At 37.9% G+C, this 23,223-nt stretch overlaps 2 protein-coding genes across 7 annotated transcripts in view; one reads left to right on the top strand and one right to left on the bottom strand.

The window, feature by feature from the left end:
• Positions 1-1,262: 1,262 nt before the first annotated feature.
• On the bottom strand, positions 1,263-18,950 carry CNOT7 (CCR4-NOT transcription complex subunit 7). 4 transcript variants are annotated; one of them, XM_045398993.2, is made up of 7 exons: positions 18,912-18,950; positions 17,124-17,335; positions 15,092-15,285; positions 9,279-9,440; positions 6,772-6,916; positions 4,486-4,596; positions 1,263-2,930 (listed from the first exon to the last, which is right to left on the bottom strand). In XM_045398993.2, the coding sequence occupies exons 2-7, from the start codon at positions 17,238-17,240 to the stop codon at positions 2,802-2,804; spliced, it is 858 nt and encodes a 285-aa protein (XP_045254928.1). In that variant the 5' UTR covers positions 17,241-17,335; positions 18,912-18,950; the 3' UTR covers positions 1,263-2,801. The 4 variants fall into 4 exon arrangements, with proteins under 4 accessions (XP_045254928.1, XP_005562721.1, XP_045254927.1 ...); XM_005562664.4 differs by having other exon boundaries at positions 18,760-18,936; XM_045398992.2 differs by lacking the exon at positions 18,912-18,950 and adding an exon at positions 18,316-18,680.
• Positions 18,951-19,010: 60 nt separating this feature from the next.
• VPS37A (VPS37A subunit of ESCRT-I) overlaps positions 19,011-23,223 on the top strand; it is a 50,001-nt gene continuing 45,788 nt past the window's right edge. For all 3 annotated transcript variants that reach the window (XR_012417097.1, XM_005562663.5, XM_005562662.5), the window contains exon 1: positions 19,011-19,429. Coding sequence is in view for 2 of the 3 variants with exons in the window: in XM_005562663.5 (XP_005562720.1) it covers positions 19,305-19,429 (125 nt within the window). In the remaining variant the exon portion in view is untranslated. The remainder of the gene's footprint in view (positions 19,430-23,223) is intronic.

Raw genomic sequence — 23,223 nt, forward strand, 5'->3', positions numbered from 1 at the left:
CAATGTGAAACAAGACAGACTTAAACAGGTTCTGTAGCAGCTACTCAACTTTTCCATTATAGCAAAAAAGTATCCATAGATAATATGTAAATGATTGTGGCTGCATTCCTATAAAAACTTATAGACACTAAAAATTGAATTTCATGTAATTGTCTGATGTCAGGAAATAATCTTTTGAATATTTTTCCCAACCACTTAAAACTAAAAGCCATTTTCAGTTCATGGGCCACACAAAAACAGGCAGCAAGCTGATTCTGGCTGCGGGCCATAGTTTGACAACCCTTGCTCTAGTAGACTTAACAGACTGTATGAGTCTGTAATTAATGGTTCAGGAACACTAAAAAAATTATCCAAATATCTTACATCTAAAACCTAGACTCTACAAACATTCAGACTGTCTGGAACAAAATAAAGTAAAGCTTAGACCCAGTAAAAGTCAAAATGTTCCTCTACAGAAGTTATAAAATACTATACAGGTACTCAACCTACAATGAGGTTACATCTGAAAAAATACTAACATTCATTTAATGCAGACAACAGCATACAGTCCCCCAATTTACAATGGTTCAACTTACAAACTTTGACTTTGCGATGGTGCAAAAGCAATACACATTCAGTAGAAACTGTAACCCCATCATAGGTCCTAAGGAGCTCCTAAACTTTTGATGGGGTTACAATACACCCACTGTAAAGTTGAAAAATCATTAAGTTGAAAGATAGTTAAGTTAGGGATTATCTATACTTTTTAGGGACAGAGCCAGAACTGATACAAGTTATGAGATTGAGCAACGATGTGGCTACTAAAAAGGTTTCACATTGATTTCTCAAAGAATAGGTAACTATAAATGTTAGTTTTCTCAATAAAAACTAACACTGAAATCACAAGCGAAAAGAAGTTTCACTTCCTTTTTAGCAAAGACAAAATGAAAAGCAGCCAGTCAGAAACTTGCTACATTGTGTTAGATTTTTTAAAGAGCCACAGTTACACCAGATGTATTTCCTTTTAAGTATATCCTTATGAATAAATGCATTCCTGGAAAGGAGAAATAGAAATCCTTACTTAGCTAGTTGAGGTACTCATAAAGAACAAGAATAAGCCAACACTTGAAATGCAGAAAACTCAGACTGATTTTTCAATTAATGGACTAATAATCATCTAGGGTTAATGAAGGAAGTTACTGAATTCTGTTGAGTTGCCCAAATAAAAATGAACAATATCCCCCAAATGAGTATTTCCAAAACAAAATCACCAGTCATCAACATTTATAAGAAAACATTTTGAAGCCTTTATTTACAAAAGCTTTAAAAACAAATAATACCCTCTGTTTTGCAAATAATGTTTTGTTTAAAAAGGACCACCCAGTTACAGCACTGTAATATCATGAATAAAGAATGTACAAGGGAGACAAACCAATGTGACTAACATTTGAAGATTTGCTAATATTACTGATTGAAGTGTAGGTAACACACATTATAACTTGTAGTCCATCATTTCAGGGTACAGTTAATGATTACCAAAGTCTTCCTACACATGCTCTGGTCTGGTCACATATTCTGCATGGCTAAATATTTCACAGTCTCTTTTGTCAATATATATAAAATAGATTGCAAAGATATACACAAAAAAATAAACAAGCATTACACTCCTCAGGTAATTTTATTAGCTATATATATATATGAGAATATATATATATATATAATTTGTTGTTTTGTACCAAATCTCTCCATTATTTACCTTTGTAGCAACTATGAAAGCGCAATTTTTGTCTTCTAATTTAATCTGGTACAAAATATACCTAAAGACTTGTTATCTTTGGATTTTAATAAAATTGATTTGTGTAACCAACAAATCAAAAGCATCATAAGTATGGCTACAAAATAAAATTTTAAAAAAAGACAAGGGTAAATGGTGATGGAATAAAAATAAGCAGATCAAGGGAAGTGTGCTATCATAAAATAACTGTAGCTTCAACATCTTGAGTACCAGTTTCCTGGCAGATACTAAACATCCAATCACAAGGGATTTTTCCTGAAGGGTGTAAAGCTGGTTTGAAAATTCTTCAGTCACAGAGCAGCCTACACATGCCAATTAGAAACTGACAGACACTAGATGTGCTTGGAAGATTAAACACTACGTACAGAAACAGCAGTTACTAAGCTCCTCAGTAGTTTCTTGTCCTTTTTTTTTTAGTTTCGCTGAATCGACAGTTTGCACAATGAATATGCTATATTCTGTGAGTCAAAACCAAGTAAATACTGTGTCAAGGTGGCAGATGGTCATTTTTCCAGCTAAGATCAAGAAAAAACAAAATTTTTGATAAAACAGAGGTTTTGAGTCAGAAACGCTCTCTAAAGTGCAAAACTGATGGTCCACAATCTCAAATAGCTAAAACTCCTGCAGAATGGAAGAGAGAGACATGAAACAGGGAAATAAATTACAGTCAGTGCTAGTCAATTTAGGAAAAGGGAAAAATAAACCAAACTCAAGTAGGTAAAGTTTATCAAAATATTCAGTGATGTAGCTTTCCCCACTCTCTGTCACACACGCTTGCTAACAAGTATATTAAATTAAGGCCAAATTTAACCTGAATGAGTTTTTGTTTTGGTTTTTTGTTTTGTTTTGTTTTTTATTAAGATCTGAGATAGGAACGGTCATACTTAGTAGTGAAAGGTAGACAATAAAATGGGCCATGAAAGGGGGGGGGAAAGGTACTGTCTATTGTTCAAGGGATTCAACCAGAGATAAAACCTATATACAAGCATGTGTGTAGCTCAAAATAAAATAAAAAGACTATTTCATGTCATGACTGCTTGTTGGCTTCCTCTTCATATGCATTCCCTGTGCCATTCTGTACATAGGATGAACCAGAACCAAGGCCATACAAATGACCACAATATTTGGCATCATCAATATGATCTTCAAAGAACATCTAAAAAGGAATTTTGAAGAAAAAAAAAGATAATTTTAACCAAAGGGAACCACTTGTAATTTATATTTCAGCAATGTAAGTACTGACTGTTCACTGAGATAATGATGGCTCTTTTCTATGGTGTTCCTTTGAGGCTACACATTTCAGTTCAATGAGTAAAACTAATGTCCTCAAAAGTACAGAGCTCAGAAACCAAAGTAAGAGACTATGAAAAAAATGTACAAATGCATGTCTTTTCCATTTAGACCATTTTTATAAGAATTTGTCATCGTGGATAAATAAATATTTATTCCATTAATTAACAATACTCGAGTAAGAATGAAGAAAGCCAATGATGGTGGGGAAAAAAAAGTTTAGGTTCATAAGCTGTCTTAAATCTACAGGCAAGGCTGAGCTGGCTATAAATAAACTGTAAAGTCATGGACAGTAAAATCCAAACATTCACACTCTATTACTTTACTGTCATTGAAGAAGCCAAGAAAAATAAAAATAAATTAGTGCCAGAAATCCACCTTTAGTTAAATAAACCATTAAGACATTTTTAAAATGCAAAGCTAAAAAATCTAAAAGGTTATTTCAATTATCTAATGAAACAATGGGAAGGACTCCAAAACAAAATGTTTACGTGTCATGAATGGATAGTCCAAATCACTTCTGAATCAACACTACTTAGCAAAACAGCTTTAATGCTTTCTATTATCAATACATTGCTCCAAAAAGTTTTTAAATTCTCAGTCTCAGTCAATTCTTTCATGTCTAAGAGAAAATATACTCAAATCCACAGAGAATTTTTGCAAAAAGGAAAACTTAGAGCCAAGAAAAACCTCACTTGTTTTTGCACAATTTTCCTGTTTACCTATAGCTAGGTGTATCTGTGCATATCACTTAATTACTTAAGAGTGAATAATGGGTTCATTAAGTTCCATTCTTCCATACCTAACATGCCTTTTGCCATTTAAGGAGGGTTTTCCTAATGGGGTTTCTGATTCAACTAGGACGTTGGATTTATTTTATCCCTTCAGAATTCAACTCCCCTCTTAAGACTCAATCCAGTAAAAAGCCTGAGTCCTTCTCTATAAAATCTTCAAAGCACTGAAGAATGACATGAGCAAATAACATATTTATCACCAATTTAAAGCCTAAAAGAGGGCCATGCTAGAAGAAACCTAATACAAAGATTCCTTGCCTTGTAGAAGCAGCACCAATGGGAGTTAGAACTCCGGAGTTTTCCCACTAGTAATGTGTTTGATCATGGAAGTTATTAGCCTGTTTTCTCACCTGAGAAATAATATGGTTGGACCTACATGATTTCTCAGGTAGTTTATGTTTTAAAATTTTTGGTTCTATGATGAACATGTTCTCCCAGTTCCTTCTGAACTACATTTCAAGATGACTTATTTTTGAATACTTTTAAGTGTAGTGGATGTGACTCATATGGTATCTCTAAATATATCTTTACTTAGTAGGTACTTGTTGCCCAAAATCTTTGGCCATAAGATTTTTAATGTTCTCAACCTAACAACCAACTGAGAAAAAGGCAGTGATGTCTTCATACTTCTCTCATTTTGAAAAAGGCCATTCCTGTGAGCAATGAATCAGATCCTGCCTGATGTTGTGGTCCTATCCGTTCCAGCTCTAACTGTTCTGCCACCTCCTGTAATCCACCCTAGAAGAAATAAAAATTGCTTGTCAAAGAGGAAAATACTGCAACGCCTACTTTCACAAATTACAAACTTAGACACTGACCAAAATAAAAATAAACTTTAGTATGTAAAGGTGAATTTTATAAAGATTGGGGGGAAGAAACAGAGAATGTGAATTACTAATGTATTTGTTGAATGTGGAAACAGTATCATTTAATAGAAAACAAGATCCTAATTGGGAAAATGTATCTTCATTATGTTTCAAGGTGTATGACAAGTAAATAACTTTCCTAGATATGGGAGGGAAGCAGACCATATATAGGGTAATATTTATCAAGTACACTCATGGTCTATCAATCCTGTAATAATTGTAAAACTGCATAGCTAGTATAACACCATTGTTTCCATATTTTCTTAAACTTCCCACCATCCATTTGTAGTTTTCACTTAATTTTTACAAAACAAAGCCATTATGAATAACCAAATCATTAAGAATATGCTAAATGCTTAACTATGGTTTTGTTTGTTAAGATGCGTATATGCACACAACTCCTTAGAGTGGTCTGCTATAATGCACCTATGTTAATACTGCTAAGATTAAAAAAGAAAGATGAGAGTGAAAAGAAAGGAAGGGAAAGACAGTAACAGAAGGAAAGAAAGTGGGAGGAGAGGGAAGGAGAGTAAAGGGAGGGGAGAATGAGGATAGAGAGTGAAGTAAAGAAACACCAACAACAAAACAAAAATTCTTCTCTAAATTGTTAAGGCCTCCACCAGCAAAATGGCCCTTCTGTGCATCACAGCTTGAAACAATGCTTTACACAGCAGTTGCTTCTGTGCTAAAAATAGCACGAGGATTAGGTATCATTAGCAGCTGCTCAGGAGAACACAGAATAGAACTGAATAGAACAGCATGGCTGACTATAGGTCAAAAAGCACCTTTGTTGTTAACCTGAATTTTAACATAGCAGCTTACTCAGGACACATTGAGAATATCTGTACTTAGAAACTTCCCAGTAACAACCACGTAACGAGCAATAATTTGGTCCCCTGTTCCTGAAAACTGTCATTATACAGACATGTCAATAAAAAAAAAAAGTCAAGTGAAAACATGTAGGCCTCAGCATGCAGTGTGCTTTCACAGGGTGGACTGTTTCTCAAGTAAGGGACACCCTACTGCAAGTTCACTTACTGGAAGTCCCCTCAAATTACACAGAAGTCTACTGCTACAAACATAAACTAACCTTTCTTGAAAATTTCTCTAGTCATATGCTGACCATATCCCTTGTTAAAGGTAAACACTGGCCAAAAGAAAGCTTCTCATCTTATCTGTTAAGACCAGTGTAACCAACGTGGTGAAACCCTATCTCTACTAAAAATACAATAATTAGCTGGGCGTGGTCATGGGCAGTTGTAATTCCAGCTACACAGGAGGCTGAGGCAGGAGAATCACTTGAACCTAGGAGGCAGAGGTTGCAGTGAGCTGAGATCACCCCACTGCACTCCAGCCTGGGTGACAGAGCGAGACTCCATCTCAAAAACAAAAAAATTAATGTTTAGAGTTTAAAAATACACATTATGCAGCGTCAGACTGTTACTACTATCTAGGCAGGACCTACACATTTCCCATCATACTTAACTGTAAGAAGCTGACATCTTTTGGCCAGAAAAAGAACCTTTTAGCTATGTAGTTTTATCCTAGGAACATTATCCTATCACTAGAACTGACACAATAATTTCTAGCCAAGATAAGCCAAAAGGAAAGAAAAACTCTTTTGCCACATTACTGAATACATCTGCACATCTCTGGCCACCTTAGATTCTATCTTGTAAGAAGATATTCTATGCGTGCTGGGAGAAAGAAAGAACTCACACTGGTGTGCATATGAGAGCCTCACTGTCCTCTGATGTTTGTTTTTGTTTGTGATTTTCAATCTGGCAAGCAATGACAAGAATCTGACCTAAGCTAGAAATCTGTTGAATATTCTGCCTTCTGCCAAGACATACTGAAGCTCTGAAAAAACAATTCCCTATAAATTACCATGTATGCAAGAAAAAAAAATCACATGACCAGATAATATAATTGCATTTAATGTAATACTGTAAAATATGGTTTAAAACAACATCCCAGCCTAGGCTCTCATGACAGTCCCTTGGTCTGAACAGCATGCTGCTATAGATAATGCCACCTGAAGCCTTACTTTGAGATTTTTGCAGCTCTTCATGAGGTACTTCACATCATAAATTACAGGAAAAAACAATCGAAGGATCTCAAAGAAGTCAAGTTCTTCTTCAGGCAAGTTAGAGTTGGTTAGGATTTTGATTAAGTAGCCAAAGTCGTAACCACTATAAAAGGGTTAAAAGAATAGAGAAGAGGGACACATAAATACCATAAAGATTAAAAAAAAAAAAGTTTATCTGATTCAAATTTAAGCAAGTCACACTATAGTCCTTCCAAAAACATTAAAGAGAAGTGCACACAAGAACAGAGAAAACAAACATTGAGAACTATAATGGGAAAATGCTGTCATTTTACAGTATTAAGAACTTTATCACTTTATTATTCAGAGATATCAACACAGATCTACACTATCAAACCAAGCCTGTGGTCACGAAAATACTAGTTTGTTGATATTTGAATTGAGAACACCAAAAGAGCATCAAGCTGCCCATAGATGTCTCAAAATACTTTTTTAAATAACTATGGAAATGGAGAAATAAAGATGTATGGAAACTTGGCCAGAGGAGTTAGCAAATGTAGCAAGACAACTGGCATTCGATAGGCAAAAGTAATGCAAGACATCCCATCTTTTTCATAAGGTGGTCATATATATTATCCAAAGAATAAGACTGTAACAAGGTATTTTCACTTCTCTTAAATGACTATGTTATTAAGTAGTCTCTCCCTCTCTTCCGTCACAATTCTCTTCCTCTCAGTGTGGCTCCCTAAGAGTCATTATTAATGGAAATGTTGCACATGGAAGAAGTGAAGGGTAGTAAAAAAATAACTACTCTCCTCATCATAAAATGCAAACTCCTACATTCTCAAATCCAGACCTCTTCTCCCTTTGGCCTTTTTTCACAGCTTTCTGTCTCCCTACACTTCCAGGCCACGTAGACACATCCATCCCTCGTCTACTTTTCCTTACAGGACCTCTGACAGGAAGCCTATAAGGCATCTGCTTACTAACATTAAAAGTTTAAGATCATATTAGCACTTAGGATTTATAAACTTCCTAAACTATTCCTTATTACTTGAAATAGATTAGAACATGAGGAAAACAGCTAATGATATTTAATGGAATAAAATCTTGTATCTTAATAAATATTTAAATATATCAGTCTAACTTAGATTCTAAACTCCAAGACGACATGAATGAAACCTGTTTGTTTTCATTCATCTTAATACCCCAGTGCCTAGTGCACTGTATTTTGTCGGAGTATTTTTTAAATGAAAAAGTATGTCATATATAGTAAAAGGATAGGACAATACTTTCCAGTTCTTTTACATCTTCATATCTAGGGAAGAAAAAATGACTAAAAAACAGTTATTTGTATCAAGAGTCTTAAGTTGTGTCTCCTAAGGTATGGGTTCAAGTAGAAAAGAGACAAAAAAAGATGATAAGTAAGAATCAGTGTGTTCACTACCTACAACTCAACAGTTTCTGCTTAGTACACATCAAAGTTGCCCACATGAAATCCTTCACTATAAACATCCCACAGATCAGAGATACAAACTAAACCAAGGAGACTCAGATTTAAAATAAATGTGTGAAGTGGATCAAGTGTAAGAGTATTAACATCTATGTAACATAAAGCTTTTTCAAAACCTAATGAAAGTAACCATTCTGAAGGTTACTTTTAGTCCCTGGGTGGTCAGTTTAGTCTACTTAGATGGGAAAACTCTTTCTCATACATGGAAGTCTATTTCACAAAATCGGAACTAGTTTCCTTACCAGAAACACTCTTAAAAAATCTAGTTTCATAACAATAAAGAACTTAAAACCACCAGTTATTGAGAATTTACTGTTTATAAAGTTATCTTAGTGACCATTAAAACAAGTCTTCAATGTATTTCTTCAAAGGGATGCCTTATCACTTTATTTTTTAAAAAATTAAAATCTACCTCCACACCCATCCCTAGCATTTTCTATGCTGTTTTGTGATAGTACTTATCACTATCTAACAAATCAATGTGAACTCCATTTTTAAAAACTGTCTGCCCACCCCCATGAGAATATAAACTCCATGAGGAAAATAATTGTTGTCTGTTTTATTCACAGCTTAATTCCTAGAATCTCATCTCAGTGCCTGCCATATGGTAAATACTCAATAAATTTTTGTAAATGTAAATAAATGGTTTCCCCTGTAGAACATTAAAAACTAAGGTGTAGAAACAGTAAAAGAAAACCCTAGGTAACACCAATTCCAAAGGCACTGCTGGATTTAAACCGGGGTCTTTCACTTTGTAGAGAACCCGTACTGTTTCCACTATGCAACATGCTTCTCACAGGCAAAAATGGATCCCATAGTTTAAATTAACCTTTAAGTAGACCAACACTAGCCTCCTCAGAGTCAGGAGACAACTCTATATGGCAGTCAACTCTTTCTAGAATTAAACCTGAAATTGCTAACACAGTGCCCCAGGTAAGTGTGGAGCAAGTATGAGATGGAAAAACAAAAGGCATTTTCAATGTAGTCGTTTTACCTATGAAATGACAACCATTTGACCCCTTCACAGAGGACCACTCCAGAAGTCATAAGAAGTTCTGCAAAGTACTGGGTCTCAATTCCTTCCTCCTCATGTTTTTTAAACTGGATACCAGATGTTGTTAGTAGCTCTATAGAGTCCTGGGCATACATATCCTCCCTGGCAGAAGAAAGAGAAAGACAACATTCAAACATGCCATTACTTCAAACAAGCTGTTCTTCTGCTTACATCTATAACTACAGTGCCGGAAAAGAGACAGAGGACTGGCTTGAGTCCAGCTGTTCCAATGCTTTACATATATGCAAGAAAAATGCAATTTAAATACAAGGGTCATTATTTCAGAAAAGTGTTTCAAATAATAAAAAATCATTCAAAGAGTCCAAAGGTGCAATTTTAATCTTTACTATTAACTCTATTAGCCTTTCATACTTAAATACATTTAACTGGGTTTGGAAAAGGGTCTTCTACTCACCAGGGGCTACCATCACAAAGTAACAGACAAGTTTTCTCAGAGACTCTCAGTCTCAGCAGCCACTGTAAGGCTGCCACATGGAGCTGCAGCCATAGCTGCGGGGCACATGCCCATCTCCCATGCTCTCAGCAGCACCAGGAAGGAGACCCGGTAGAAAACGTCTCATGTGGACGAGTTAAACTACACTTCATCTTAAAGAAGGAGATGCCTCCTTTCACAAATGATGAGCCTTGCAAATGGCTCCAATAAGTAACACTGTTTAAAGTTAAGGACTGTGCTGTAACAGCAATAATTTCTTCTGCCAACAATCCGATTCCTAAATGACTGCCTTATAAAATCAAGCCAGGCAATCTAAATATAAACCAATTCTTCAAGACTTCACTTAAGCCAAAAAGAAAGCCATCTCCAACCACAAATATATTTCCAACCACAAATATATGTGTATCTGAAATATTAAAAGTTCCCAAAATACAGTATATCTGTATCTGAAATATTAAAACAAAAAAGCTACCAAAATACAGATATATTTTTGAGAATATGGGAAAAAGTATTTTTTTACTTACTTTTCAAATTGTAAGAATACCGGATTCTACCTCTTGGCAAAAGGAATTCCTATTAAACACTTTTGACAAAACTAAACCATAGGGTATATTTCACTTGGGCCAAAAAGTATCCTTATGGTTAGTCCTTTGGAAATCAACTTATTTCTAGGTCTGAAAAATTACAAAGCTAACAATGGAAATACTTTAAAACAGAAGGAAACCACATCACTTAAAAGTCAGTCTCCCCTGGAATATCCTTTAGGAAGAGTAACAGAATAAACCCAATGAAGTAGTTTTTTGGTTTTTGGTTTTTTTCTAGTGACACCATAGCTTTCCTATGCTAAAAATATGTACCTCAAAAAATTAGAATCTCACTCATCAGGTCCCAATGCTCACACTGAGGCATGCCTTAGCAACTATAAGCAACCAATAAAAAACAGATTCTTCTACAGGCTCACATCATTCTTGGCCACTTGCCAAGGTATAGGTATGCAAGTGGTTTAGCCCTTTTTCTCCAAGTTTCTAGTAACACCCTTCACCGGTTTCCTTGCAGCATATGGCTTCACCCCACACTTGCTTTACAAAGAAATATCAGACCAATATTCCTGTCTTTCTTTACATCTACCTATGTGAAGATTGTTCTCCTTTAGACTCCAAAGACAGCTTGCCTCATCGCCGAAGCTAACTGCTACCAATGCCTTAGATGCTATTCCATGCCATTCCTCAAAGGACTTCTAAAGTGCCTATCTTTATCCTAACATACAACTCCTTAACTCGTGAACACTCAACTGTGTCTGTGTATTATCTGTAAAACAAAATAAAAACCACTATTCTGTTGATTCTGCTTTCCATTCTTGAGACAGGGTCTGGCCATCATCCTGGAAGCAGTGGCTTGAACACGGCTCACTGCAGCCTTGACCTCCCAGACTCAAGCAATCCTCCTTCTGCAGCCTCCCAAGTAGCTGGGATTACAGATATGCGTCACCATGCCTGGCTAATTTTTCTATTTTTGTAGAGACAAGGGTTTGCCATGTTGCCCAAGCTGGTTTTGAACTTCTGAGCTCAAGTGACCTGTCCGCCTTGGCTTCCAACTGGCCTCCCAAAGTGCTGGGATTACAGGAATGGGCTACTGCATCCAGCCTCCCTTCTTATGGCACTCTCCATCTCCTTCTTTACACTGCCACTTTCCTTAAATGACGCATCAGCATCCTTTCTGTTACCACTGAACCCAAGATGCCCTGTAATTTCTACTATCCTATTAAATAATTCTCTCAAATATCAAGAAATACTGCAATCACCAAAAGTGATTACTTTTTATTTATTTAGAGACGGAGTCTCACTCTATCGTCCAGGCTGGAGTCAATGGCATGATCTCGGCTCACTGTAAGCTCCGCCTCCCGGGTTCATGCCATTCTCCTGCCTCAGTCTCCCAAGTAGCTGGGACTTCAGGCGCCCACCACCACGCCCAGCTAATTTTTTTTTGTATTTTTAGTAGAGACAGGGTTTCACCGTGTTAGCCAGGATGGTCTCAATCTCCTGACCTCGTGATCCGCCCACCTCGGCCTCCCAAAGTGCTGAGATTACAGGCGTGAGCCACCGTGCCCAGCCTCAAAGTGATTTTTTAAAAATTTATTTTTAACCCTCTTTGACTCATCAGTGACATTATTTCCATGGGTTGCTTTTCTTCTTCACAGCTCATCAGTATTCCACTTCAATTTTCATAGATATATCAACTCCAAATTCAGTTTGGAGAGAATTCCCATACATTGATCAGTATTAATAATTCTAATTCTTAGACTTTGGCAATAGAGAGAAAACAGAAGAGTTACAAAACACTGAGTTATAAAGGCCATGACCAACTTTCCTCAGTACTAAATCCCTAGTGTCTTAGCACTGTAACTGACACGCATTCTAGCCACCCCATTAAGAAGCCAATTTTCTCTTTCTTCAAAATTTCCAAGAATCTCTTCATGGTGCTCTCTCTATATTAGGCACTACTGGTTTATCTTCCAAATGACTTCTTCTACCTAATGTTTTTCACTGTATCCTTCTCCGTAAACATCTCCTAACATCAGTGTAAATCAAGCCTGTCCAACCTGCAGCCAGTGGGTGCCCAGCGTGGCTGTGAACACAGCCCAATACAAATTCGTAAAGTCTCTTAAAACATTCTGAGAATTTTCTTTTTTGTGAATTTTTTTTTTTTTTTAGCTCATCAGCTATTGTTAGCATTAGTGTATTTTACGTGTGGCCCAAGACAATTCTTCCTCCAATGTGGGCCAGGGAAACCAAAACATTAGACACCCCTGGTGTAAATGGTAGCAAAACTTGGCAGTAAACTTTAGCAGTCCTTTCTGAGTAAGAAAGAAAAAATGTCACTTAGATGCTGTACTAAGAAAGCAGTTGTTACCAGAACAAAGGTGTTTCTAGAAAAGGAAACTCAATTTTACTCAAACTGAGAAGCTGATGGGTTACCTCCTTCTCATGTACTGAGATCACAATAGTATCTAATTTAAAAACAATGTACTAATTCATTTGAAAAAAAAGTAACATGGAGCAAATGAAATGGTAAAGAACTAATTTTAATAAAGGTTTATCATTTGAGAAAAAGGAGAGCAGGCAATTTTCAGTGTTTCAGAGCCGTAGTTCTTATAAAAGGTTATCAGTCTGAGTGGAGTACTTTTCACCCTTTATAACCAGGGTGTCCAATCTTTTGGCTTCCCTTGGGCCACACTGAAATAACTGTCTTAGGCCACACATTAAATAAAGTAACAACAACAAAAAATCTCGTAATGTTTTAAGAAAGTTTATGAATTTGTGTTGGGCTGCATTCAAAGCCATCCTGGGCCACGGGTTGGAAAAGTTTACTTTATAAGGTTCTGTAGTCTGTATGTGTGTAAAGATAGATATAGATATTTTTAAAGACAAAGTATCACCCTGTTGCCCAGGCTGGAGTGCAGTGGTGCAATCTAGCTCACTACAGCCTTGAACTCCTCAGTTCAAGCAATCCACTTGGTTCAGCCTCCCTACTGCTACAACGACAGATACACAGCCACCATGCCTGGCTAATTTTTTTTTTGTAGAGACAGAGTCTATGTTGACCAGGCTGGTCTAGAACTCTTGGCCTCAAGCAATCCTCCTGCCTTGGTCTCCGAACAGAGAGTATATTATTAAACCCAAAAGAATGAAATGGAGAGTCAGGCTAAACACAGTGTAATTATAAGCCATATTACTATAACACAGACATCATTACTCTGCTTTTCCTAAGCCCTACTTTCGTAAAATTGTGTATATTAAATATCTTTGTTTATTCGACAAAGAACAGGAAGAAAGAATTCATATATTGGCACTACCATTAATTGCCTACAGCTTCTTTTACTATTTTTCCTATCAGATATTACGATATATGGCACAAATGTGGGATGTCAAATAGAAGAACAATGCAACATTGCAACATACAGTTAAGTACTCACTCAACGTTATCAGTAAGTTCTTGGAAACTGCAACTTTAAGCCAAAAGATGGATAACGAAACCAATTTTTACCACAGGCTAATTGATAAAAACAAAAGTTAAGTTCCTATGGCCTATTGCTGGTCACAAAAAAAATCACCAAACTTCTAGATAAAGACCAAAATACTTCTAATATTAAATACTGAAATAAATGTGAGCTGTATGTAAATTTAAGAACAATAAATAAAAACAAGTAAGATAATTATTTGCTCCATTATTCAGCTGAGTGGTGAAGAAAGCCAGAGCCTATTCTGGCAGCTCAGGGCGCAATGTGGGAACCAACGTTGGTCAACATGTCATTCCGTGGCACGGTGCACTCACAAAGATACACCTACTCACTCACACTGGGACAACTTAGCCACACCACTTCACCTAACGTGCACAGCCTTGGGATGTGGGAGGAAATCAGAGGACCCGGGAGAAAATCCATATACATACGAGAACGTGGAAAACTCCACACAGGTAGTGGCCCGGGTCAGAAATCAATTTTATTTTTTCTGAATGTTACCATGAAACAATGCTGAAAAAAATGACATTTGAGGTCCTGCTATACTGAGAATGTATTAAATATTTTATTCACCCAACTTACAGTTTGCAAATAATCTGCCCTTCTCCAAAAACACTCTTAAAACTTCCCTCAGCTATCAAGACTACTTCTAATAATAATATAGAAATATTAAAACTAAGGAAACTGGGTGGAGACCCAGGGCTTGAGTTAGAATGCAGATTCTGACATATGATAAACACCAGGTCAAGGACACTACTATTTCTACTATATGTAAATTAAGAGAGCTTTTGTGGGCTGAAGTGGCAACATAATGATTATATAGTACTGACTTGAAAGGAAAACGTACCCAAGGTTCCAAAAAACGTCTTACTGCATTTGACATGTAATCTACTCATAAACTGGAATATGACTGCAATAAAAATCTTTACAAGAAGGATAAATATTATAAAAGGCTATATTTCAAACTGCACACAAAATTTTTCAAAGTAAAACTAAACTAATGTGGTAAGATTATTTTTTCTATCAGAAGTACTTTCAATACCCAAAGTTTTCCAAATACAAAAAAAGTTGCAGTCATATTTTAAATGTAAAATCTTTAACATCAAAAGTATTTTTTGTTCCCATAGTAAAAAAGAAAACCATGCTTTTGAAATGTTAAGTTTTACATATTTTCAGTACAACTACACCAAATTCACCTAGCATGTCACCATACTTGAGGAAAATCAATTCCTAAGATTAAAGAAAAAAAAAGTCTGGGTTATACAGTTATTTCCCACTTACGTCAAATTAAATTTAAAATTAAACTGCCAAGTTGAAGTTCCTGGAGGGTATTCTCCTTGCTCATTCATAAATGTCAGTCCTAGCTGAATTATCTTTAATAAGTCTACATTACACCGCAATAGTTGGTATTGATAGTCAGCATTGCTCCTGAATTCTCCAATGGGTCTTGCAACCACACCTGGAAACTCGGTGTCCTGTAAAATAGTTTTAAGATTCATTATGTACTGAACAGTCAAAACTACAGTCCACACATTCTTAACTTTTGATGCAAATCAAAGAATCCTACAGATGATATTCTACACATTTATATTCAATTACAAAGTATCTTTTAACTAGAAAGAACCTCACTTTTTAGAACCATAAAACTCTATAGACTTAATAACCTTTTCTTAAATGTATCAAAAAAATTACTACGTATGAGATACATGTGATAAACGTAACCAAATACTTACTCTATACCCAAGAAAGGGGGGAAAATCATAAATGCCTATCTCCCAAAAGATACGTGAAATGATGCTCACAGTATTCCAATGCTAAAACCAAGTTTCTTGAATAACTGGTTCAAAAGAATGGAAAACGCCCTGTACTTTCCAATTGCTTCTCTGAGACAAGGTTTTTCTCAACACCAAAATCCTAAGAAAAACATCATTAGCTTCCTAATTTCTCCGGCTGAAACAATATTCTCTCTATAGTCCACAGAAAGCATGTTGTCAAGAATAGCATGCTACCCACTCACTCTTGTAGGATGTTATCACTTCTCTATGTTGCCACTCTTTATTATCTGAGAAATCAATGATCACTATGAATTTCCACTGGTTAAGAAAACAATTTTAGTTCTAATCATGGCTAAGTATACCTTTATTAAACAGTATGTTACCTACAAACATTCATGTTTTAACCAATCAACCTGCTCCTCCCCAAAGTAATCCATTTGTTTATTTTTATTAAAAATACTGAGACAAAGATACATCAGTTAGAATTCAAACTAGGGCTAAGAATAAAAACTACCTATCAAGTCACTATGAAATAGTAAAGAAATCACTATTTCTCTAAATTCAGTGCAATTCAACAGTCACTTTATTGGATACTATATGTGTTATGCTAGGTGCTGGGAGAGAAAGGACGATTAAAGCACTTGCTTTATGGAGCTAATAATAATCTAGTGGATGCAGAAAACAGGTAGCTAACAGAAATAGTGTAAAGGTAAAGAAGAAAAATCATTAACTGGTTAGACAATCTAGGCAGACTAAACAGCACGTGCAAAAGCAGAGTTGCTTAGTAACACAGTATATTCACGGAACTCCAGTGTTAATTATGAAAACAAATTGCAGACCAACAACATTTCACTGGCACATTTGATTTTTTTTTGTTTGAGAAAGAGCTCCCTAGCTTCTGGGAGCTCATGTGGTACTACCAGCTAGGCTTTGGTGTTGCTTGGAGCAGATCTGGCACTCACAGCTAGGCCCTAATGTTCTCCTGTTGAACATAATTTCACAGAAGTTCAACCTCAAATAAGGCTACTCTGTAATCATGTCCAAACAAGGACAAAAAAATAAACAATGTCAAACCACAAAATGACCAAGTATCTCCATCCTGGCTAAATGAATGACTGTTCCTTCTCTGCAGCTTTAACCTCATTCTAGTCTCTCATTTAAGACTTAGTAAGATATCCAATCACAGAATTACCCTGGCTTCCTGACCACATCCAATCCACAGTAAAGCCCTGCTTCCCTTACCTTCCCCAAGACCACCTGACACAAGCCCAAATCCTTTCTAACGCCCTCTTATTCAAATGGCCCATGGTTCCCAGGAATTCCAGTGCGTTTTCCCTCACTGCAGTGAGGGATAAACCCAACCTGTCAAATCACAGGTGTATTCCTGATGGTTTTTGGCTAGAGGGCAGTGACAAATTTTTCTTTTCAGGGTGAAATTAATCCCTAAAAATATCAACCAAAAGGGCTGAACTCAAGACTTTAAAGTTTCCTTTTCCTCCTTTATATGAAGCGTTTTAAAGACCTGCTTGTGGGCATACCATAGCAACGTAATTATATTTTCGGATAACTTGACGAATTTTCTTCATCTCTTCATCCAAGTTGCAAGCCCAAACTTCACAAATTCTTTGGCTATGATCTACAGTTGCCGCTGGCATAGTGAGGGCACAAGGGAGTCTAGATGCCAAGCATCAAAATGTTATACTTGATTGAAGATTTGTTTCATAAAATATTTTATCCTTTATTTATGTACCTGTCAAAACAAAACAAAACAAAAAAAACAATATAAAGACCAGATATATCAAACCTGAATCACAGAATGATCTGGCAGGAACCTAAGAGATTATTTATTCAAAGTTCTTGACTCATAAAAAAAAATCAAAGTTTAGAAAGTAACTTAAGGTCACACAGCTAGCCTGTAGGAAAAAAAGGACTACAGCACAGATTTCCTGGTCCTGATTTCAGCTATTTTAAAATAACTTTTTTATGCATACATACTAATCATATTTTTATAACTTTCCGCTGAAGATAATTATCTGAGTTCAGCTACTCTGCATAAAACTTTATAAAGCCATCCATTTCCAGACAAAAATGAAAAATTACTTATACACATGTGACAAGATCAGATGCTACCATGCCAAAGGTGGTATTTACTTTTATTCCTCATTAACAATACAACCAAAATCCGACTTGATTACAAGATCTACTTTACTGGCATTTATTCAAACTAGACTAGAGGGGTCAAAAATGTTTGTAAATGCTCTCAGAAAAAGTAACAGCCACAGAAAACTATCTGAATGTTCGCAGTTGCAGAAGGGAAAAAGAACACAATAGAACGTCTAAAACTCAGAGCATATTCCCTGGTTACCAAAGATACAGCTCACATTTCTGCTCTATAAACAGAGTTCGTGTTGATTCTTGGGCAGGGAAATTTCAAATTCTTCTGCATTTTCCACATAAATTTGAAAAAAAAAAAAGGTAAAAAGAGGGTTTTATGACTGTCTTCTAAACTCTGAAGAATCAGAAATGTAACTTCGAATTCTCCAAATGAAAGTAACGAAAGGAAATCCAGGACACCCCTCCTTCATAACTCTCCCACCCCGATACACACACACATAAGCACACAAACACACAGATTTGGAAACACCCTGTAGTTTAACATTGCTTTCCTCCACCTCTCTCTCTACTGCAGTCCCAGAAGCCCCGAAGAGGCACCAAAGGCCTTCTCATTACTGGAGATAGCATCTCCGTACTGCAGGTTCCCAGAGAAACGAGAGGACGGCACCGACGCATTCAAGTCATAGATAACTCTCTTCCCTGGCAGAGCGCCAGTGCGAAGGTGCTGATAACACTGACTGGAGCTACACTGACTCCCAAGCACTGCTGCGTGAAAGAATACGAAGAGCTGAGGATCTAGGCCACCGCCCTCCACTCCCAATTTCCGTCCCACTTCGAAGCCCCAGGTACAAAGCCTTTGCGTCATCACCACGCGCCAACCCCTTGACAAACCCCCAGCCCCAGTTACCCAGCCCCCCACCCGCCGCCAGACTCCTTCCTCCGCCAGCCGCACTCCAGCTGGCGCCATCGCGCACCCTCTCAGGTTCATCGTCCCCGCCCCCTTTCTACTTCCCTAACCCGCCCCTCCCCCCGCAAGGCGGCGGCGGATGCAAGATCTACTTGTGTCGCTGAGCTCGCGCTCCTCCTCCTCCTCCTCGCCATAGAGACAGCACCCGGCGGCGGTGGCGGTGGCGGTAGCGGCGGCGGCAGCGGGTGCCCCATAGACACCTCTCGCCCAGCAAGGGGAAAGGCGAGCAAGAGCTGCGCCGTACCGTGCTGCGCCGTCGCTTTTCGCACGTCCTGGCGGGGGCGCTAGATGATGACGCGAGACGCAGAGGGGGCGGAGCACGCAGCTGACGGCGGGGTGGGTTGTGGAGCGCTGAGTGGCCAGGCTGCCTGACTGGCCGGCTTGGGCGTCTGGGCCGTGAAGGTGGGACCGCCGGTTGTGGGCGGCAAGTTCCCCTCTCCAGCCTTCCGCCGTTCGTAGCATGTCCCCCAGAACCCGGGGAGCGCAGGTAGGACTGGCTTAGAGAAGACGCGGTCCCTAGCGCTTGGACCACGGACGTGCCACCCCGCTCCTCTGTCGCTGGAGAACCGCCGGGCCGAGCCGCTGGGAGAAGCAGGCCAGAGCCTTCCAGGGCCTCCGGCCCGGGGACCCGAGGAGAATGAGCTGGCTCTTTCCCCTGAGCAAGAGCGCCTCCTCGTCCGCAGCTGGGTCCCCCGGTGGCCTTACCAGCCTCCAGCAGCAGAAACAGCGCCTGATCGAGTCCCTCCGGAACTCACACTCCAGGTGACTGGTCGCTGCCTCTCCACCGGAGGAAAAAGTAGGGTGGGAGGGCGGGCTTGTCCTAACCACCTCGCAGCGCCTCAGGTCTGCTCCCCACCAGCTCCTCATGTGGTTTACCTCCCTTGGTTCTGGGTCTCACGTTTGCTCTGCCACTCCTGCCCCCTTTTACTGTTTTCCTCCGGACCCTCCCTGCCTCCTGCCGCACCACTGCTCAGCGCTTCTAACTCGGATTTCTTCATCCCTCCTGACACATCGGTGCTGACTGTAATCTCTCTGATAGTCTATTTCCAGTATCCCTGCTGCCCCGGCTTCCCCACTAATCTTTCCTGTTGCCCACCTGATTGCCGCGTCGGCAGAATTGTTAAAATACGATTGTGAAGAGTAATCTCCAGGTTTCACAAAGAATGGGAAATAGAACTCTTGCAACATCAAAGGAAAGGGAAGCCAGAGTTTTCTTCAGTGAATACTTCTCGTCTGAGAGTCACGTATCACGTAGTCAGTCTTGAGTCTCTTAAGATTTACCCAGTTCCAGCAGCCTCTCCCCATCTCACAGCTGCCGGTGCCTGTACATTTCTCACTTCTTTCATAGTGCAGTCCCCACGCTCAAGAATTACCTTATGTTCGTCTTGATTGTTCTGTTGTCTTCCTATGAGTTTTTCATTTTATCGTGGTCAGTTTAGAAATGTTTTTACAATTCATATTATTTCAACTCTTACTGTATATTGGTTTGCTGCAGCCTTTTACATTGCCTATGTCTATGGCCTCTAATGGTTTTAAAAAATGAGAACTACTTCTTTATATGCATTTTGCAAGTATATTTACTGAACAGTTTCACACTGTTTTAAATAAAGATTTAAATAAAGATTTAAAACTTAACATTGTTAAGTGTTAACATTGTTAAGTCCCTAACCCTTTTTTTTTTTTGAGGGTGGGGGGACGGGACGGACTCTCGTTCTGTTGCCCAGGCTGGAGTGCAGTGGTGTGATCTCGGCTCACTGCAACCTCCGTTTCCTGGGTTCAAGCAGCCCTCCTGCCTCAGCCCCCGGAGTAGCTGGGGTTTCAGGTGCACACCACCATGCCCCGCTAATTTTTTGTATTTTTAGTAGAGACGGGGTTTCACCATGTTAGTCAGGCTGGTCTCGAACTCCTGACGACCTCAGGTTATCCACCCGCTTCGGCCTCCCAAAGGGATGGAATTACAGGAATGAGCCACCTCATCGGGCCCCTAACGCTTTTGAAAACATTATTTTCGTAGTTAAAAAATATATATCCTGAGATAATAAAATCGAATAATTCCTATCTAAAATGGAATACTTTTAAATTAGATGGTCTTGTTAATAGAAAAATTCACTGCAAAATCAGTTTGACTGAAATAAGGCCTGATGCTGACTGAATGAACTTTAGGTGTTTATTGGTTCCTTGTCTCAATTGTTCTGTTTGTTCAGAACTTTCAAAAGGTGAAATTTTATGCTATTTAATAGAAAAGAATGGCAGACTATTATTGGTGGCTTTCGTATTGGAAAATTAACTTCACAAAGTTCTTACAAGTCAGTCTTACTCCAAGTCATATTCTGCACTGACCTTTAAGAGCTACTCTCACAAGGTATGCTTATAAAATAAGGTGACTCATTTTTGACATGTTTGTTCCCTTAGAAGTTGTTACCTTGATAAACTATGTATATGCTATACCAGTCCTGCTATGGCAGAAAGACTTTTTTAGAATCACACTTTTGGAATTAATTGGTTTTAAACCTTAGTATGTAGTATTATGTTAAATATTTTCATTGCTGACTAATTTTTTTCTTCGAGGTTGGAGTTTAATTTTTTAAATACTCCAGAGTCTCTTGCTGCTAAGGCTGGTAAGTAAGGGAAGTAATTGATCTGAAATTTATAATTTTGGCCTCCCAGATAAAGTGAGATTCTATAGCAGGAATTGTTAATATAAAAAGTTCTGAAATTGACTTAAGAGAATCAGTAAATACCCTGAATTGGATACAGATTCATTTTATGTATTATTTTTTGAACCAGAAATTATGAACATATGATTGGATATGATTACATTACATAATGTAATATATTTTGTAGTGTTACGAACAAATAACTTTATTGTTTTAAGTTCTTTTATAAAAACACTGGAAGTTTTATTTAATTGAGATGTTTTACATTTACAGATTATACTTGACTAACTCTGGAGACGTTTAAGTAGGTCATATGCTTCCAGTTTTCAAAGAATGGCCCAATCCTGGAAAATGCCATTCACCTATTCTTGTTAGTCCACCCTTTTAAATAATGACATATATTTTTAAGCTAGGAGGTAAAAAATAATGTATCTCTATGGAATCTGATGTTAAAGATGGAAAAGGTGTGGTAACTTTCCTCATCAGTCATAAGGGGCACAGCTGACACTCCTATAACAAAAGACAGGTTAACAAGATAAAAGCATAACAGATTTATTTAATCAAAGTTTTACCCTCCATGGGAGCCTTCAGAAATGAAGTCCCAAAGACCCAAGGAAAACTGTCTATATTTGTGATTAGGTTCAATGAAGAATGGACAGCCATGTAGAAATGTGATTGGACAAAAAGAGTATGGTAATGGTAATAGCTAAGTGGGGAAAACCCAGCAAGGCCTGTTTGTTCAGATTTTTCTTGGCTTCTCTGTATAACCTCCTCCTCTAGTGTACCAGCCTGGAGTCCTATGGAATGAGGGTCTTCAGGGCGGAAGGGAAAGGGACCTTTCTAGATTTATGTCTCTTTGTAGGGAAGAAAGGTTCTAGTTTGTAACATACTGCCCAGGGGAAAAGGAATTCTCGTTTCTATGACTTCTTCAAGGGAGAAAGAGGAGCAGGAGGTGGTCAGACCAGAGAGCTTTACTTCTGAGGTCCTCCAGACTCTTTTAATTCAAAGTAATCAGCCTGCCAAAGTGCGATATTTTGGGGTATTGTATTCTGAGCCCCAATACTGGCAATATGTTGCCTGATTTACCTAAATTAGTGGTACAACTTACACTGAAAAGATTTTTGTGCAGACACTGATTGGTTATTCTAGAGGTGTGGTGTGTAAAAGTTGGAAATTTCCAGTGTTTTTTTTTTTTTTTTTTAATAGTGCAAAAACTTGTTACATGAGGAATATCAATATCTTAAGGTGTGGTGTGTAAAAGTTGAAGGAGTTTCCAGTGGTTTTTTTTTTTTTTTTTTTATCAACAGTACAAAAACTTCTTACATGAGGAATATCAATATCTTAAGGTGTGGTGTGTAAAAGTTGAAGGAGTTTCCAGTGGGTTTTTTTTTTTTTATCAACAGTACAAAAACTTGTTACATGAGGAATATCAATATCTTGTTACATGCTGCCCACCTCCCTCATGTTTCATTTTATGTCTCTTCTCCAAATGTAAGGACATTAGATAAATATCTTTTTTTGGCAATGAAAGTATGTTTTCTTCTGCTCTACTGAGTAACCTTTCTTTACCCCATTCTCATCTCCCTTCCAACTCTTACTATTTTTAACCCCTTATAATTCTGAAAATTTCATTTCAGCAGTCTTTTTAAGTCCCTTTCTCTAATGATTGTGAACTTTTTAGTTGCCTTAAATTCTTATCTCCTCATCTTCCTCAGCCCTCTATAAAAAAATAGGTGAATTTTATGTAAATTTCTTCGTCTAAGTCTCACCAATATGCAGGGCAAATGAGATAACTGTCGTAGGTGACAAAAAAAGTGTTTAACCAAAGTGTTTAAGTCAGCTGTGAAAACAGAAACTAGAAATTATGTAGGCTGGGCTCAAGTAACATGTTCTCTCTTC

The sequence above is a fragment of the Macaca fascicularis genome, chromosome 8, assembly GCF_037993035.2.
Source record: "Macaca fascicularis isolate 582-1 chromosome 8, T2T-MFA8v1.1".
Classification (NCBI taxonomy): domain Eukaryota; kingdom Metazoa; phylum Chordata; class Mammalia; order Primates; family Cercopithecidae; genus Macaca; species Macaca fascicularis.

Bases quoted from the DNA above. Each gene is read 5' to 3' on its own strand.
- CNOT7 (XM_045398993.2), bottom strand. From the start codon at position 17,240: ATGCCAGCGGCAACTGTAGATCATAGCCAAAGAATTTGTGAAGTTTGG. The intron at 15,286-17,123 runs GTATGCCCACAA...ACTATTTTACAG, and splicing joins AATATAATTACGTTGCTATG to GACACCGAGTTTCCAGGTGT. The intron at 6,917-9,278 runs GTAAAACGACTA...ACCCTTTTATAG, and splicing joins AAATGGTTGTCATTTCATAG to TGGTTACGACTTTGGCTACT.